Source organism: Catharus ustulatus, chromosome 6 (assembly GCF_009819885.2).
Source record: "Catharus ustulatus isolate bCatUst1 chromosome 6, bCatUst1.pri.v2, whole genome shotgun sequence".
In the NCBI taxonomy this organism is placed as follows: Eukaryota; Metazoa; Chordata; class Aves; order Passeriformes; family Turdidae; genus Catharus; species Catharus ustulatus.
In genome coordinates, this window is record NC_046226.1 from 56839776 (window position 1) to 56860013 (window position 20238).

At 39.4% G+C, this 20238-nt stretch overlaps 1 protein-coding gene across 1 annotated transcript in view; it reads right to left on the reverse strand.

Moving 5' to 3' along the window:
• Positions 1-3944: 3944 nt before the first annotated feature.
• Positions 3945-20238, reverse strand: part of SMIM38 (small integral membrane protein 38) — a 32197-nt gene continuing 15903 nt past the window's right edge. Inside the window, exon 4 of the mRNA XM_033063101.2 lies at positions 3945-6133. Coding sequence (XP_032918992.1) covers positions 5441-5572 — 132 coding nt within the window. The 5' untranslated portion in view covers positions 5573-6133 and the 3' untranslated portion in view covers positions 3945-5440. The remainder of the gene's footprint in view (positions 6134-20238) is intronic.

Here is a 20238-nt window from a genome sequence, read left to right on the forward strand (position 1 = left end):
TATCTGGGCACTCATTAGCACCTTAGAGAGAAGAAACTATTGATTTCTTCTCATACATATGGGGAGGTAAAGGTACTTTCCCTCAATTTTGTATACTCATTTGCCAAGGAGATTATTTTTCCAAGATATTCCTGCCACATTTTCTGGATAGGATGGACAGTGTTTGCTTTATAAGATCTCATGTTTTCTTCATTATCAGCACTTTGTCCCCTTTGCAGCAATAATTAATTTCCTCCTAATTTTCCTCCATAATGTGTATGTTTTGCAGATGTTAATACTTTTGCCATATTCGTATCATCTCATTTTGCAATTAAAAAAAAAAACTACAGAAGAATTTCTCCTTTCAAACCTACTTATTTTATATGCCTTACTTCAGATTCTCAGAAATTGATTTCTCAGTGTACTGGTTAGTTAGTTAAACTGGTACTACTTTATTTGTTACACTGATAATCTGCAATTTATGGTGATTGGTGAAGTAAAATAGCAAATTAACAAATAAGCAAATTACATCCAGGATCTTTGGGTAAAAAGCCACAAAGCACAGAATAAATATCTCTAAATGTTTTCACTTAGAACTCAATGAAGGACAAAGACAGAATTAATTTCCTTTTCAGTGCACTCAAAACCAAAGTCTTCCTAGAGCTCTGTATTTCATAGTCTATTACTCTGCTTCTGGGATATTCAAAGCATTGGTCCTGCAAGCTTCAGTCCCAGAGCACTTCATCCTGTGCAACAAATGAGCAAAAGAAGCTGTCATGATACTCAGGAAACAGAGCAAAAATTGCATATAAATCCTTAATTCTGTTACTTTCTGATTGTCAGTGCTCAGCTTTGTCATATCCTGTTAATACAGCCCTGTAGATGATCAGCATACAATGCTCCACCAGCAGAAACAGAAATTTGCTGACAGCCAAAAAAAGGATGATATTTAGGTTTCAGGATTTATACCAATATTCTAAAGGGATAGTGATCCAGTAAATGTTTTATCCAGTTCTTATCCCTTTGACAGTTCCCTGGACTCCTTATTCCAAGTTAAAAGCACTTGGCTAAATAAGTCATAGCCTTCCAAGTCACAGAATCATAGAATGTTGTAGGTCATATATTTCCAATTCCACTTTTGTCCTGTCTGCTGTTAGTCCAAACTATCCTAATTTCTTCATCTGGTGTTTCTCCACTCTCATTCACTTTTGGAGCCAACTCTCCTACATGGTCCAGTTCAGCTTGCAGTTCATTAACTATGCATAGCTCACTTACCGTCTTTAGCTAAAACCTCACTGTAATTTCTTTTTTTCCCTGACAGTTCCCTTATCCTCATTTCTCCACATCATATCTGATCTTGTACCCCTTGAATCTGTGGTATAGCTACATAACCTTGTTGATGCAAACAAGACCTACATATCCCTGACAGCGTTGAGTAAAAATTATCTCCCAGAGTGGGACAACTACATCTTTTCAGAAAAAAAATATTTCCAATATTTTTGTAGCGTGGGAAAAACACTGTATTTTTCTCTAGTCTTGTTCTTGGAAGACAAACTGGTCTGGCTGAAACCTTCCAAAGAGAATTCAGACAGAGGCAGACACCAAATGAAACATGGAAAAATTTAGTTTGAAAAGTTGCTTTGACGAAGTTGTGAACAGCTGAAAATAGGCCTTTAGGGCTGGAAGTGCCTAGCAGCCTTAGTAGATGCTGGAGCCCAGCCTGAATGAAAGGGCCACCCTATCAGGACACCTACTTGGATGACAATCAAGCATAACCCAGGTGCATTTCTGGAGTAACTCTGTGTCCCTGCCAACCAACCAAGACAGGACTTCTGCCATTTAATTGTCCAACAATTTGATGCCTACATGAATCCTGATAGAGAGACCCTCCCAATACTTCCCCATTCCCTAGGGCTGTGACACAGAACATGAACGCAGGTTACAAGATTTCCCCCTAGCCCCCGTTTATGAAGTGGCAGTTCATTGCAAACAATTGGTGACTGGCTCCCAGCTGCACAGAATCCCTCTGTGAGAGTCAGTCGTAGCCCTGCTTGAGTCTTCAGCATGTCCTCTCCAAATTTGGCTGTAATGGACCTACCTGAAGTAATTAGGCCACCTGTTGCATCTCCAGATCCGTTTAAGGGAGTCTTTCAGCACTTCAGTTTACGCAGTTTGACAGGAACTGTGTAAGAGGGTACCAGTGCAATGGCACTGCAAAATGAAATCGTGGCATTATTTTAATCAATAAATATAATTACAAGCTCAGATGACCATGAGCTTGTCTGTAATTAGTTCTCCATACCATAACTCAGTCCGCAAAATGCCAACTTTTTGCATGTTACACAATGTGGGATGGAAATTGCCTTTGCAGATAACAGGATATTTACAACCAATTGAGCTTTTTCAGGCCACAAAAAAATTTTTAGCCCTGGTCAAAAAAAAAAAAGTATCAGTTGTGGAACTTGAAAATAGCTATTTGTTTTGGGAGCAAATTTGGTTTTATGGTACCACTGGTACCATGAAAACAGTCACCATAAATTAGCACAGTCCTAACACAGACCAGTTCTGCATCCCTGCCTTATACAGTTTTATTTTTTGCTTACATGTATAAATATAATCTATTTATATTTTTATATATTATATATATATACATATATATCTCCCCATCTTAGAGCTTCTTCACAATCATGGCAAACAGTGGGGTTTCTTCTCATCAGGTTACATGGCAATTTTGGCAACTGTTTAGTATGTTAATGATATAAATTAATAAAAACATATCAAATATAGTTATATACAGTAGATTTTCGTCAATATATTAAAAATACAATTAATTTTACATTAGCAAGGATTTTAATATTGCAGTATTTCACTTTTATTTTTCTCTTTCTTTAAACTTACCTCTGTTTCATGTCTTGAAAGGGGGCTCCACCCTGTAATCCTCATTCACACTGTCCACAGCTGAAAACTGACATTAAGGACTTGTTTATTTTTAAATTAATTTTTTAAAAATTGATAGGGCATAAATATCTTTTAAATATCTAAATGTCAGCATAGTGCTCCATAGGAAATACCAGGAAATATCAGTGGATACTTTCACATCATACCACACTTAAAGGTTTTAGATTTTTATGATCTCCATGAAAAGAGAGAGGGCAAAGACCTATGGGAATAAAGAGGAGGATCTCAATCTCCTTTATATTTTGCACTCCTGAAAGTGTGATAGCCCCAATTTTGTAATGCAGAATAACCAGGATGGCATCCCACATCCTGCAGGATGGGATAACAATTATATGAATGCACAGAAATCGACCAAGTTGTTGCTAAAACTGCTTTGAATGCATAAGGAGTTTAGTAGGCAACAAGATCTAAATGAACTCTTCAGTCAAAATTTTTATAATTATTAAATTTAATTAAATGTGCCTCAAAATATGGATCTTCTAACGACCTGCTTGGTGCTGCAGCCAGTTTTACCATTGCAGGACACAGAGCAATGTTATGCCAAACAATATTTAGCCAGATCACTCTTATAATCAGAGTGCAACTCACGTGACTCAAATGAAGTCCAAATCAAATGTTTTACACCACAAACACCAGTAGAACCAGTCCATAGAATATGGTCCATATCAAGACCACACACTCTGATTTACAGGGAAAACTTGAAATGCTAACCTGCAGAGATAAAAAAATCAAAGTTTTGAACTCCATACTAGTGTCAGTTCCAATATCCCCAAACGTGAAAGGCAGTAAATCACAACTCCACCTCCGCCTCTTCTCATTGCATCCACGCTTTTAAACAATTAATACAAACATGACACCATCAAATGCAATTTCAATATGACTGAAATAAAGAATTAGAACATTTATTTCTTAAAGGCACTATCAATTTCTTCACAAGCCTTGTTTTGCACACAATAGCACAGAATAGCAATGATAAACTAAAAGAAGAAAAATGGATCACTGTCGCTATTTTTCCAATTACTCATTATAAAAGGTGTGTCTGCACATCAAGTAGACAACATTTCACTTTCCCTTTGTGGCTTGCTGGTGTTGGGTAAACAAAAAAAGGATGGGATTATTAAAATTGAGAATCAGAGAAACAGATAAGGGGTTACTTACATCTACATGTAATTTTTTGTCATCTGGTAGGATTTCAAACCCATGACATGCACCTTCAAGCATTACAGGCTGTTGTTTTGTAGATTGGTCATCCACCATAAATAAAATCGAGGCTGAAATTAATTGACCTTACATTTACCCTGTTCCATTGCCTAAGAACACACCAGCTCTCATGCCTGATTCTTTAGGAGGCTTTAAAAGACAAAATTATAAGGGCTGATGCGCAGTTATTAATGACAAGTGTGTAGGAGTGTCTGAATCATGAATAGGCCAGAAACTCTGTATGGGAATACTGCAGTCTTTTATCTAGTTGAACTCTGATACCATCATGTGAGCTAACAAGAGATATAGAAATAAGTATATGAAGTGGTAAACTTCACATTCACATGAGATAGAAAATGATCAAAGAAAGGAAAAGGATTTTTCAAAAAAAATTTTAAGAGTGACAAGGCCAAGGTTAGTGCATTTCTCAGGCAAGGTAATACAATTTTTCTATCTTTACTACAGAAAAATTCAGATCTTAAAAGACAATATTACACTGAATTGCATTAAGATTCTGATTGTTTGACTTTATACAACACTTATTCACTTGGAAAAACTTATCTCCCTTTGCCAAGTAAGTTAACCAAGAAATCCCAAGTCACTTTGTCCTTGGGCAAGTAGTCAAATCTGCCAGTGTCCTAGTAGGGTGCTTATTTCAGGCTAGACATGAAGGTCACTTGCAAGGCTTTGGTGTCAAAACTCACTCATGTTGTCACCCCACCCACTGTTGGTGCTGAAGCACAGCCAGAGTCCATCAGACAATCTCTGAGACACAAATCTGTCTTCCATGGAACACATTATTCCAGTGGTATCCACCTTGTACTGATATTCAGATACATTGCTTGCCAAGAAATGTGAATATTGGACAGGTTAAACCCTTCAGTCAGTTTCAGATCTGACTGGCTGGGAAGAGCCACGAGGAATTTGGTATCAAATCAATCAGCCATGTAAAAATCCGCTCCTTCCAGCTCACAGCGTGGCACGTGGACACTGAGCACTCTTGGGCTGCCCAGCAAGAGGGTTCCTTCCAGCCTGACCACATAATTTAATTGGCAGAAGTCCACAAGTGTGTTTCCAACAGCAAATTCATGCCCAAGTTGGATAGGAAGTTATTTGACTCAATCAGCTGTCATTTCTTCCCCTCTGTCAGCATGAGGCTTTCTGAAAGATCATCGCACAGCTGCAGTCTCAACAGGTCATTTCCCTCTCATCAGATCCCAAGGTAAAAGCTGCTGTAGCTCCATTTACCTTATCCAGCTCTCTCCACTGTCAATTCAAATCTGAACAAGGCTTTTGAAGTCTCTTAGTCCTCTTTTCTTGTGTCAGGAAACCTTTGGGACAGTTTATAATCTATATAAGCACTAAGACAGGACCACAAAATGAATCTTATTAATATAATTGCAACCAGCAAAGCCATCAAAAGGACTGATTCCATATTTAAGCTACAATAATGTGGTAATGCGAAAAAAATACTCTGGGAGATCTAATTATATAATGCAGTATTCAGTTTTGCACGGCCAGCCCAGCAATTCCTCTAACATTCCAATCAAAGTGATCTCACTAGCATGTGAGAGAAGAGTCCAGCTGACAGATTTGGGACATGTAACGTACTATTTAGTCAAGAGGCCCCATGTGCTATTCATAAAGAATTAACAACTCTCATATTGACAATGACAGTATTGTCAGAAGACCTTTGGAAGGGGGAAAAAACCTCCATAAACTCCGTCTCTGTGAAGTTGGACTTTTTTTTTTTTTTGGCCCCTCTTTTCCAATGCTGATGTAATCTCCAAACATCTCCAGCAGCAGCTGCTCAGCGAAACCATGCACCTTCTCCCTAGTCCCTTTCAGCAGCACATGCAGCACTTTCCAGCTCCCTCAAGACAATCAGGGCCTTTCTTTCTCCAATTAGCTATCACTTCAAGAGTCCTGCGCTGTCCAACAAGCTCTTAAGAATGGTCTTTGCAGGAAACAACACTGGAGGAGCTTTTTTTTCCCCCTAGACAAATGAAAAGAGGAAGAAGGGGAGGGGGAAGAGGGGGAGACAAAAAAGCACAAGAAAACAAATCAGAACACAGAAGCTGTCCAAAATGCATCTCTCATTTAGTACATTGACAAATGCAGAAATGTCCTTGACAGCCAAGGCTAGAGAAAAGTGAGCGCGCGCATACGCACAAACAAAAAAAAATGCTCCTACTTTCTTTAGGAGATAGTTTGTTTAGTCAAATATGTTAAAAAGGTTTCATAGAAAGAAGAGCTCTTGTTACAGCAAGTCTGAGCAGTGCAAACTAAAAGGGAACAAAACTCCTGTAAGATTGTGCTCTGTTTCCTTATTTGGCTCTCCAAATGTAAAGCAGCATTATTTGAAGTAGACACTGTAGGAAAGAACTCGGTTTAGCTCACTTTAAATATAGATGGATTGAAGAAATGAGTAATTACTGGAAATGCTAAGATCTTTTCAGACTTACTAACTACCAAGCTCCTTTCCCCAGAAACTGCACTTTCCATCTAAAAAGAAATTAAAGCCTGATTTGGGGGCACAGAACTTTGGGAATTCTACATTTTTTTCCCCTTAAATTCAGGGTACAGTAATACCTTGAGGTCCATGGAGATGCCAAGCCCTCATTAGAACTAGCACAAACTCCAGGATCCAGTTCAGAGGAAAGCATGGGATTTTTACTGATGTTTAAGCAATTCCTTGCCTGGGTCTGGACATGTAGAGTTGCAAAGCCAAAACTGGGAAGGATCAGCAGTAAGTGAAATGACTTGGTAATGGTTCAAGCAATAGCCCAGTGTCAGAGCTGTTTCCTTGATTTTTAAAAATTCTGCATTAAACCAAATGTCATACCAAAATTCTGACTGTCAGCATCCTCTCAAAGGACCACTTTGTGGTCAAATTTGTCCTTGTTTGGGGTAACCTCATGGAAGTCAACCTGCTGCCTATTACACAGCCAAGAGAAACACATTTATACTGCAATTAAAACAATATTAAATAGTCTGTTCCCTTTTATTGATGTGGATCAGAACTAAAGCCCTGGGCTTTTCAAACCACTGAATGGTAGAGCAAAGCAATACTTCCAGGGTTTTCAGGAGTTTGTTCACTCTAAGGGGTGTTCTCAACTACCACATGGATTTTTAATGGAGGTGGAAAGTGTCAGAACTGATCAGATTGCTTAAAAGGCAAGAAAGTCTGACATAGTGCCCTGCATCCATTTATGAAGGAATGGGAATCAACTCAAATTCCTCTGGACAGGAAGGCTCAACCAAGGGATGAGTACACAAAATCAGGATTAAGGAGGAATCTTTGAGGAGGTGCACCAAACAATGTCTTTTTATATCTACAGATTTCAAAAGCTGCTGAGTTCAAATGGACTGCTCCTTTCAACTAGCAAATATTTTGCTGAAAAATGCAGCAGGCTGAAGAGAACAGATGACTACACATACACACACACATATATATATATATGTTACTAGGGTCACCTACAGCTAAAGAAAAAAGGATAAATTGGACCCAAAAGATCTACAAGCTTGCCCTAAAGCAAAATCAACTATGTCATTCCTGACAGCTGTTTCTCTAACCTGCTCTTTTCTTTTAAGAGACCTACACCCACACAGACGAGAAGAAAGGAAATCATCATCTCATCTGAAAGGGATTTCAGCAGGAAAAAAGAGTTTGACAAACTGTTTAGTTTCTCTGTCTGCTGCAAACACAACCCCTGCAAGACAGGGGCTCTATAGTATGCACTCACTTGGGCAAGTGGCTCATTTTGTAGCTGTACAATTAATTACTGGTTGAGGTGATAATACCTATTTTTTTTTTTTAGAGAAGCAGAATTTTTGTACCAGCCCAGCTGGATGGATGCAAGAAAAGTGCATCTTTTGTGACAACCCTCTTCCTTCAGTGTGGTGCAATGCTGCTGTCTGCGCTCCAGCAGTATTGCTGAAAACCTCCGATTTCAGCATTAGCTGCAATCCAGTACATCCCACGCCTTGGCCACCAGCTCCAGCTCCCTCTGTTAGCACCAAGGAGACCGGTGGCTATTTAAGGGCACACCAGGGATGAACTGGGGGCTCATTCTAATGTCAAGGGAACAACAGGTGCCTCATCCTCCCTAGCACCACTAGCGACTCTCAGCTCCGCCGGCTCTGGTGTTCCCTGCGAGGTGTCAAAGCCGGAACAGAGGCAGCACATCCCTGGCGCCTGGCACCGGGATGTGCCTGGGACAGGCTGACACAAAGCCAGGGGAGCTTCCACGCCGGCTGCCCGGGCAATGGCAGCTCCCTGGCTCTGCATGCCAGGGCTGTCAGCTTGGCACCTTGCGTTTATTCACACACGAGAATGCTGCCCGGGATGGAAGGACAGTGCTTTCCTGCTTGGATTTCACTTCTTGGGACAGATTTCCTCCCACGGAAAAATAAAGGCACAGCATGAGCAAGGCGAATTTAATTGCCAGATGAAAACTGGTGTGGCTGGATTTCAGAAAATGCCATTTAACATGGGTAGTTGTTCTTCCCCTCTTTAGAAAGTATTTTGTGAACAAGTTAAGAAAATTACTATGTAAAGCCTATATATTGAGCATTATTATTTGGATTTTCTCAAATTTACTTTTTCACACAACGTGTCTGGCACCATTTTTAATGATATGCCTTTTTTGAAGAATGTGTGTTGTATCACCCATAAAAGCATCCTCTCTGTTCAGAGTTTATTTTGTTAAAATCGTTTTTCAACTAGTCATCTCTCTAGGGAACAATGACATGATAGAACAGTATTTTCGATGGGTGATACTCTATTACTAACATATGCTTTCATAACATAACCAATACTACTACCCTATTCTGCTATAAATATTTATTTAAATCCTCTAATTTGAAACTATTTCCAAGACAGATTTCATATTTTGCTTTTAAGTTATCACATAATTAATTGTCCTGGTAAATGTCCATTGAAGGGTAGCTTGCGGGGGGGGGGGAGTATCTATTATGCAGTCTTGCTGACTTTTAAAATGTAAGGCAACAGATTTCACATCTCATTTTCCAATTCCTTTATAAAGCAAACTCCTAAAATTATCACTATATTCCCAAAGAGTTAAAATATCAAGTAAACTTACAAGCAACAAAGCAGACATTACAATAATAATCATAAAACACCCACTGTTATAATCAGTTTGAAATACACCCCAAAACATAAGCAAATTAGAATTTAAAAAATAGGATATTTGACTTACTGCATTTTCCACACATTCAAAAGTCAGGATATCTACCAAAGGAAACAGTAAAGAGTTGTAGGTCTTGGCAAGGCTAATAAGAATTTCCGAGTTCTTTGTTTAAAAAAAAAAAAAAAATTAAAAAAAGCAGGACCAGCACTTATCTGTCAGAATCACATGGTTTTTACAGTTATCAGAGTCAAAGGCACCTTGCTCCAGATTACATACGTGAAACCTCCCTCCTGAGCAAGCATTCTACATCACACAGAAAACAAAATACCACTTTAAAAGAGCCAGTTCAAGTAGTCACCGCTTTAGAGGACAAAATCTGACATTCAGAGTCAATTATTGCTCCACATAAGTTGTGAAAACCTGCACATGTCAAGATCATTCAATGTTGCATCGAGTCAAAGCAAAGTCAATGCCTGCCCCACTGGTGTTCTCCTGGAAAATCTCCAGCACACACACTCCTCCCACGACAGTCAGTTCTGTATGCCCATTTCCATGATCAAGGACAACAAGGACAGAAAGAAGATATTCCATTTATTACATATTTCATCCCTTAAGACTAACTTCAACCTCCATAAAACCAGAAGTCTTAGCAACACTCCAGCTCATCCTCAAAGGTGTCAAAAGTGAGATTTAAACCTAACAAAAGAGCAAAGATTGCAGGAAACACCAATAAAAGTGAAGGGAAAGGTCTAGAAGGAAATTAAACAAAACCTTATAGATCAGTCTTAAAAGTGATTACACTAAGACATCTGTATTTCCAAAAAGACTTGATGAGACCTCCGCTGCCACTCCATGACCACCTCCATGTGCAGAGACATCTTGGCTCCCTTTCATTTATGCAAATTTCTTACTAGGAATATGATCAGAATAGATCACACACATGCCATGACACCTAATGCCACCAACCAATTAAAAGATTAGTAATGCCCAAAATGTCCACCTAATGGTGAACAAAAATACACAAAAACTCCATGCCTCAAAAGAAAATAGCACAGATACATATTTAAGATTGATGTTATAAAGTTCAGAACAGCTTGTTATCAAGTAATTACTATCTCCTTAGTGATCAGATGGATCATTTGCTTTATTTTTACACTCATCTAGATGCCTAATTTTTGGGGTAGAAAGAATCTAAGGGCTTTTGCTGGGGAAATTAAGGAATTATCACCAAATCTGACTAGGCACAATGATCTAGCCCTAAATCAACTTTTCCTGGTGCTCTCCTTCCATCAGTAGTTTTTTCCCCACTGAATTAATAGAATTCACATCAATACAGCAGAGAGTGTAAGGAGCACTATTTTTGACAAAACAATGTTTCAGCAAAATGCCAGTTTTTCAAACACAGAAAACTGGTAAAACATGCTTCCATTTCGAGAAAATATTTACCAAGAGATGCTTTTCAGATCCCTAAAATTCAAGATCAGTACAAACCTGACAGATCACAGCCTTCAAACATTAAGCAGTGAAGGCACTCATGCATAAAACCACAGTTTGAGCCTTTTGACGAGTGCTGTGGTCACCTATCTCTGGGCTATTCCCAAGCCTCCCTTGACTTAAAATCCTTGTTTCCTTTTCACTGTGCACAAACCAGACTGGGACTTTCAGAAATGTTACAGCGTGGAAAACTCCTTTCCCTCCCATCTGCAACTCCATGTCTTTGGCAGACCAGACCATTTGGATGATGGTCTGCCTGTTCTGTACCAAAAATGTTCAGACCCAAACCTGCCTCTGGTTTGCAATTAAATTTGGGTGTCCTGATTATCCTTTGTTTTGACAGGACAAGCCAGTACAGATAGAAGCAAACAATGACACAGCTGCCATTTTCCTACACGGTCCACCATTCAAACTTTGTAAAACTAACCACAAGCAAAATGTGCTCTGGCGAACTACCTTGGAAACGATTTGAAGATTATATCACTCCACTCATAAAATGCAGTTATTGTAAAGAACTGCTATTCTTTGTAAGTGATGGAACACAAACATTTCACATGCTGCACTGACACTGCTCCAAACCTCATTTTTTCTATTAAAAAGTGAAAGTTGGGCTTCATTGTAGTTCAGAAAACTGCACTGTGTTTTGAAGAAGTTTTTCATTCTACTAACCAGTTATCCTGCTTACTTTTAAAGTCTCTTTGCACACAAAAAGAAGGGGAGCTGGGGCAAAGAAGGAAACAAAAGAGTCCATTTGAAAAAATTACACTGCTAGATTACAAGAGTTGAAAGCTGGTATGTAACTTTGCTCCGGGTGATCAAACTGCTAATCAGGAATGCTGTCGGGAACAGAATGGAATTCCAAATAAATTAGCCATGTCCAAGAAGCCAATACAACACAGGATTAAGGCTCACAAAGAAAACAAATTTATTCAGCCTATTTTATCAGAATTCTTAATAATGTGTACTACTTTTTCTCATCACAGTCTGAGCTCTTCCACTGGAACAGTGTGAAGAAGGAAAAATGAGTCACACTCCATAAATGTCCTACTTGTACAGACACCTAAAAATGCTACATAGAGCAAGACACACAACACCATTATATATAAATACATATGCTTATCACAGCCACGGGACAAATGTGCAGATTTATGCTCTGACTTTATTTCCAAGGCACCTGACCAAAGAAAAGATGCTACACACTTCTGTGAAAATTTACAAAGCTGAAGGAAAAGGTTAGAACTTCATTGACCTCCATGCTAAAATGAGGTATAGCAAGAAAAATTTGCAGTACTGTGGCCTGAGGTACTGTCTGCAACTAGAGCATACTCTGTTTTCACCTCCGACAGCATCTTAGAAAAACCCTTTGTAATAGTTAATGCCAAAATCACAGGAACATTAAAAGATGCACTTAAGCTTCTGCCTCTCCTTGAATTGGAACTTTAATCTTTGGACTGGTTTCCCTCATCTGGGAAATGGAGATTATAGTAGGTTCTTACTGTACAGTAATTTGGAGACAGAACTAAATTTTTGAAGCATTTTATAATAATAAAATTTTTAAGAGGAGATTAAATACTCACAAGAAGTATTTCATGCAGAATCTAGACACATAGAGAGAAATCTTTCTGCGATAGAAGTGCATGTATCATTTTGGATTCTGAAAAAATGAGGTAAACCATAAACATATTCTTACTTCAAGCCATACATTGTTCAGTACGCTTACTCACTGGAAAATAAGAGTCTGAGGACAATACCACTTGTATTGACATGACTCTGCCATATTTCCCTGAGAATCTGTGTATGCAGGGATTTTCTGTAACAAAATTCATCAAGCAAATCACCAGCTGGGTGTGAGTGTTGGGGATTCCTTTTCCTGGTGGTTCCCAGCCATGGCACTGCTCTGCTTTCCAAATGACCACACTGCACAAGACATTTCATATCCATGGTTGGTGTGTTAGTTATTTTCTAAAGAATTTTTGTCCCAGAAAAGGGGGACTCCCTGTAGGACACCAGTTGCATCCCCTCCCCTTCCCATAATGAAACAAATGTAATGCCATTTACTATCACCACTGTATCTAGTATTTTATTCAAGCACAAAAGCATGTGTGACAGACATTTATTTTTTTGTCAAGTGTTTTCTCCTCCATGTAAGAAGGTATTTACATAAATATGGAAAGAAAAGCATTCCAAAATCCCTTTCTCTGGAATACACCTCCAGAGAGTGAGGGTCAGATGATGAAAGCCATTGCTGTACCATCAAGACATGTGACTGGAAGGGTTCTGTCTCTACCTCAATGCCTCCATTAAATGCACATTAAAAAATGTTTGATTAGAACAAAATATTTTAAATTAAATATAAACTATGATGTTTGCTCAGAAAAATAAACCAAGAAAGCAGTAAGCACAAACAAAACTTTGCATGAAGACCAAGGAAAAGCGCTGATTATCATTTTCAAAAGGGTCACCTTGAATAAAAACCAAATTTTTATGATTAACTACTGAAAGAAAAGTTTTGATTCAGGGAATAGCAGAAAAGGACATTTTCCCAGAGATTTCGAACATGTCAATAAACTGCTTTGAGTCATTTGAGACAACAATTGTGACAAATGAACTACCAGTGTAAAAAAAGTTACCTTGTTCTACTTTGACCTGCCAAACAGGGCTCTGCATTAATGGACGATCCATGGACTCGAGCTGAACACATGTGCAAATGTTGAAAGAGTTGGGGTGGATTTCTGCATTTCCAGGATACAAACCCTGGATTTCTGAGGGAAGAAATGGAGGATGGCTGTTGGCAAGGAGCAATGCTGCTCCACTCTCAGCAGATCGCAGGCCAAGGAGATACAGTCTGGGTTCCTCACTAAATATTTGGCTTTACAAAATAATGTCCTAAGTTACAGTTTGATCAGCAAGTGCACTCCTCTTGTACCCTTAAATCAGCATGCTTGAGGTACATCTGAGATTTTTTTTAAAAAACACAGAAAATAAAGCAAGTAGGTGAAAGGTAACTGTATCACTTTACAGACACAAGCTACCCTCTGATTACAACTAATTAAGATATTCAGCAGCCTTAAAACAATACCTTTTTTAAATCAATGTACCCAGACGGCATTCACAGCTTTTTGTGATGACAAATGCTCTTTGAAAGAGTTAATAGGCAAAGGTTTGTACTGGCAATGAATAGGGCTACCTTTAATTGATCCAAGAGCCTTAGAGAGCCGTCTTACAGCATGATGATGTATTTGGGTTGCAAGTAGGCCAAAATAAGCATAAAGAAAATCTGTAAGACCATGAGACCTTTCATTTTTTCATTGCAGGCAGGGAAGAGGGGGGAACTGCTGAGGAAAATAAGAGAACTATGATGGGGTTATCTTTGTGCTCTGGCACTTAAAATAGATAAAACGACAGGAATTTTGAGGAAAAGAGAGGAAGTGATCTGGCTATAATTCTTAGAATAAACGTCAAGATGTACAGAAATGTACAAAACAAGGCTTCTTCAGAATAAAAAAAAAAAAAGAGGAGATGACCTAATGGTATAAAGAAACATTGATTAAAGAGATACCCAGAGGGAGAAAGATATTCCATCTGCTTTAACAAACACGGCATGGTCCTGCATTCTCTCTTAACTTCTCAAGTAAGGGGAGAAAAAAACATCTGTAGAAGAGGCAGTCACATGGATCCATTTATAATTTTTCCCCTTATTCCCTACTCATCTTTTGCCTGGTTTTGTTCAAGATGTACAGGAGCTGCGCATACTAAAAGCAACTCACAAAATTAGACATGATAGGTTAGTTGTAAATATTTTACCCTGAGTAAAGAAAGAAGAAACAAAAAAGAAACAAAAAAAATCATTTTTATAAGGAATATAAAATCCATTAAATCGTATTTTTTTCTTTATGAGACTGATTATACATTAATATTAGCTAGTAATGAAAGAAACAGTCTATCCATGCTTATACTAGTCTTTCATCAGAAACTCAGTTTTGGCAGAATCCCTTCCTCACACAGCAAAAGCTAAACAGATTTCCTTGAACTGTCATAGGTGCAAACTTTATATCAAGATAGAATTTTTCTGGAAAAGTCAGAGGCAAATCAGACAAGAAAATTCCTAGTCTAAAGGACCATTTTCAAATGGAATTACTGTGCAAGCATACTATCAACAACTCTGTGAAAAAAATCAAATAGAAAGTTGTTGGCATCTTGAGATTTTCTTAGAAGACAGATATGGGAGGAGCTGGGAAAAAACAGTTGACATTGCTCCCTAAAAATAAAGAAGTTGAGCAATAAAACATTCTGCTCCAATATATGCATCCAGATGCATTAGGAAAAGTGAGTCAAGTCCAGTTTCAATCTGGAACAGGGAACAGGCAGGTTGTTCTCAAATTCTGCTCATCCCATTCATCCCAGAGCCATGAGCAAGCCCTCTTCTAGCAGCCACTCAACAGAAAAAGGTACAGAGCCTTCATTGTGGTCTGGGCAAAAATGAAGATTGAACTCACCTCTACAAAGCAAAAGAACTAATATAGTATTCTCAAAACAGCAATGCATTCCCCTATCAGGAATATTTGGCTCCTGTGAGTCTTCCCTTATAGCACAAAGCTCTGAGGAAAAGAACAGATAAAAACTACACATCACAACTTCCAGACATTTTCCCAATTAACCATTCTAAGTCCACATCACCAACCACCACAGAATTACAACCATACCAAGGTGAGCACCAGCTGAATCCTTAAAAAAACCCCTCACTTCAGGGTACAAACGTGGGCAGATGAGGAGAACCGAGACATGTGGACAGTGGCAACCTACTATGGAAAATGGACATGAGCTGTGCACATCCTTGCTTACTTCTCTATGAAGATACTCAAAATACTGTTTGTATTTTGTATTTTGAGTTGCTTTCATTTTTAAAAAAATAATAATAATTTTGAGAAAGTCTTCTCTCCTTGTTCCATTTACTTTCAATTCAGACTCCCAGAATCTTCCTTTGTAGTTTAAAGCCAAAATATTTCCTTCTACCTTATCAGGTAACAAAATCACTATATACAAGGATATTTAAAGGATATCAAGTTCTTTAGCAATAATTAAAAATTAACTGTTTTTTGTGCAGGGCACAGCAGGTGGATTGCCCATCCCACTCTCCCCAATCATGGTGAAGCACCAGTGCTTCATAAAACAGAAGTCAATCATATCACAAAATAACTACGTCCAGTAGCTTCCTATCTGACAGGGAAAAAAATGGCCTTTAAAGGTCCCTTCCAATCTATTTTATCAATCCATTCTATGAACTGGTACAATCAGCTCCGTACTATTGATGGTGCTATTTCTACTGCTGCCCTTGGGGACAGCCTACAGAAAAACAGTCAGTATTCAGATCCTGTTCACACACATTCAGTTTCACCATAGAACACACTGAGAAGGGCACTTTGGTGGCAAATACCAGCAAAATCTGAGCCATTTTCCCAAATGAACCCTAAATGGTGTTTACAGGTCTGTTTATTTACACAGAGACAAAACACATCCCACCTGGAAGCATCAGTGGGAGCCAACAGAGCCCTACCAGAATGGCATTTCTCTACAGACTCAAACTGACCACCAATGCCAAAATGCAATAATCCCATATCCATGTGCTCATCTATGAACAAACAAATACAGTACTGATGAGAAACTGAGGCATAGAAAGTTTGAATAGAAATGAACTCAGATTTTCCAAGGGGCATCTATTTTACAAATGCCTCATAAACCTAAGAGAAACAACATTTTAAAAGCCAGTTTATGTTGTACTCTTGAAGGAATTTCTGGTTTTGGTTAATTTCCACCCCTGCTCATACGTGCACACGCACACACCTGGAACTGTTGAAACAACAACTTAAATGTAGGGAAAGCTGATGAAGAAAGAGAAATGGGTTTTCCAGTGCCAGAGATGGACTCAATTTCAGAGATAAGATTAAAACATCAGTTTTTGGCCCTCATGCCAGTGCTCAGACTAAAGTTTCCCAGGCTCCTTATAAACTGAAATAACCGTCCTAAATAATTTATATTTTTTAAAAAGCAGTCTCCAGTAAACTTTACCTAAGAGCTAGCTGCATCTCCTTGCAAAATGTGCTGTTTAACTGAGGTTTAACTAGATTGCCATCGACAATCCCGAGCCCAAACACAGGGAAACAAAACCCACGATGTTTTCCCAAAGGAGGCAGAAGGAGATTTTGCGCTGTATCCTAAGAGGCAACAGGCACAGATAAAGTTGTGCTTTCAGCTCCACCAGTATAAATCCTCAGGAACTCCACGCTGACAGAAACCTCCACCCTAAACTCTCCAAGGACTCTCCTCAGCTCAGCTGAGGATACTAAGGAAACAAACTTTGATCCTCTTTTTTTTCCCTAGAAATCTGCTTCACAATTCAACATCTTTGATGTAAATATTTTAAAAGACTGTGATGGCTTCAAGTCAGGGACAGGATGGAGGGAAATGTGTTTCCGACTCCTCTGTGGGGGAACCATTAGGAGGAGTGTTAAAAGCCCTGGGCATGCGATCAAATTAAGGTTTGTGCCAGTTCTTCCCTTGCCATCACCAGCTTCTCCAGGCTGGGCAGCTCACCCTCATCTCCTCACCAAAGACAGCTCTTAAACAGAAGCACGACAGTCTGCTGGGAGGAAACAGAAAGATAATCGCACAACTAACTTATATGGACAAAGTATGAAACAGGCCGAGGCAGAGGGAGGAGGGAGGGAGCTTTTGATATCTTCACCTTTGGAGTGATACAAACTTAATGTAAATCCAGCTTAAAAGCCGGGAGGTGGGGGGAGCTGGAATTGGGACCTTCCCATCATGTGGATGGCAGCAGCGAGGCAGCCCCGAGCCTAAACAAGGCCGGAGTTAGCATTCAGAGCACACAGCCCAGCAGAGTATGGGAAAGGGATAGAGCAGCCCAAAGAGCTGGCGCCACAAACTGACGAGCAGAGCGCAAGTGATAAAGATTTACTGCGAGAGAGGAGGAAACAGTCCGCTGGCCCGATTAGAGCTGTGAATACCGAGTTGTTCAGGGAGGATTTTGCAGCTGACTGATCACAGGCTGTCGGAGCAGGCCTCGGACAACAGCTGCAAGGCTTGCTGGGCTGCAGAAACAAAAGGCGCCTAGCACAGTGCAAAGAAAGAGTTGACAGGTTGTTGTTAGCAGTGGCAAATGTGTGAGGTATGTCACTGTGTGTGAGACAGGCTGGGCTGGGGTGCTGGGGAAGAAGGAGAGCAAGAAGCACAGGCAGCACTCAGAAAAAAAGGGGGCGTCGCGGGGGAGGGAGCGGAGACATAGGCTTGGTCAAAGCGTTTTCCTAAAATCAGGCCGGTGTTTGTAAAGGAGGACAATCACAAGGTCTGTTTACTGCTGCCAAGATGAATTAGCCCATCGTCTCATTTATAGGACGAATCCGGTGGCACAGACTACAAGGTGCATGGCATTAAAGGGACTAATTAGACGATTCTGGCAAATCTGAATTAAGACCCTTTCTTTCTTTGAAATCTGGAAAGCATTTCTCAGGACTCCAGTCAGATGGCTTAGGTTTTGTTGGGCCTTTTCTTTCTCTTCTGAGAAGGGATATCTTGTGCAATTCCCTAAATCACAAGGGTCTGCTCTAAATTCTGCTCTGAGCTTCAAGAACAGTTGTTAGGAAGCTGCTGGCATTTACATCATATCTAAAAAGGTCCAAACGAAAATCCTGGATTCTGCAGGAATTCAGCTCCCAGTCCAGGGACAAACTTCACAGCTGGTCCCTCCTGTTAAGAGTGGGCTAAACCAGAAGCCCACATGAGAACATACCTGAGCTAAGAGTCTGCAGCTGAATTCTCATTCACACACACAAAACAAGCGAGGTTTTTCAAAAGCTGGCTTCTAATCTGACACCCACCCCCTTCAAATCCAGTGCCTGCAGCCAAGTGCTTTTCCCAAGCAGCCCTGAGCTTTCTGGAGCCATGGTTCACTAAGCGTGTGAGTGCTGGGCAGGAATGTATCAATGAAACTCCAGAGATGATCAAAGACAGGAGCTGGAGAACAGGAGACCTTACTTTCAGCTCCCTGTTTGGCAAGTTTAGGATTCAGTTCTTGAAGTCTGGCAACATTTTACTCCAATTGTGACCAAAGCAAAGTGTTCCAAACGCCTCCGAAGCAATGGTGCATGCTGTTTGCACACAACCACTATATTACAGTGGTCATTATTAAAATGTTTTACAAGCAGTTAAGGTTACCATGGTATTCACAGCATAATCATAGAAGGGAATACCATGAAAATCACAGAAACATCCAGCACTGCAAGCTGCAAATATCAGATGTTTCATAGTAATTAGTGACACTTTGTTAAGCATAGGCTTCTTGCATTTTAACACACATATCTATGACCAACTAATAGGAGACACTAAGAAAGTGCAGTGGCCTCTATAGTGTTCAATCAATTATACAAACAAACCTTATTTTGATTTTTCTCTTCTAAATGGTCTCTGGGACCCAGTTAGTCTAGTCCCAACAGGCAGTACTTGATACACGGTAACAGGAATTCAGAACAAGAGGCATTTCAAATCTTCTAACACAGCTCCATTCTCCCAAAATATATATAAAAAACCAAGCCAGTGTGCAGAATACTCCATCTAGGGGCAGAAATGTGACTAGAAATTTCCTCAGCCTTTGCTTTGACATGTGTTAACCTCATTCTACCAGGTCTGAATGCATGAGGAATAATCAGACATTTCACAGAGGTTCCAAATAGCTCTTCCTCAGTATGAGTCCATAGATTTTTATTTTTTATTATTTTAAATACAGAGCTTCCAGCTTGAGTTTCCGCTTAAGAGTGATGAAGAACACAGGCACCACTTTTATACAGCTACTAGCAACAGGACTATACTTTAAACTACAAATATTATCATAGGAACAATTTATAATCCATCATCTCCATATGCTCAAAGTTTTCAGCTGAATAAGGGTGGCCAGTGAGCTCAACTAAAAAGAATAATGAAATGCCTGAAGGACTGCTTGTGTAACTGTATTTTTGTATGTAATTGTGCTTCTACTGGAGTCAAAGCAAAGTCTGAATTCGACTGCAACAGGAGCAGAAATAATCAGTGGCAGAAGTATACTTCTGAATCAAAAATCTCTCTGTAGCTGAATAATTCAATATCATTTATGATTAATGGAATTTGTTTACCAAATGTATTTGAGAGCAATGCATACAGTAGACAGAATCAACAATTCACAGGCACTGAGAAAACCCTGAAAATATAAAAAAAACCCCCTTAAGAATTTTTTTCTTTTTAGGGAAAAAAATTAGTTACAGAAGAATACCAAGTCTTGCCTTCCAATGATGTTTTCTTTATACAAATCGCTTTCAGCTGACAAGTCCTCACTGATTTTCAATAGTCAGCAATGGGTTACGGCTTGTCCATAATGTCACAGCTTTCCACTGCACTGTGTCTTGCT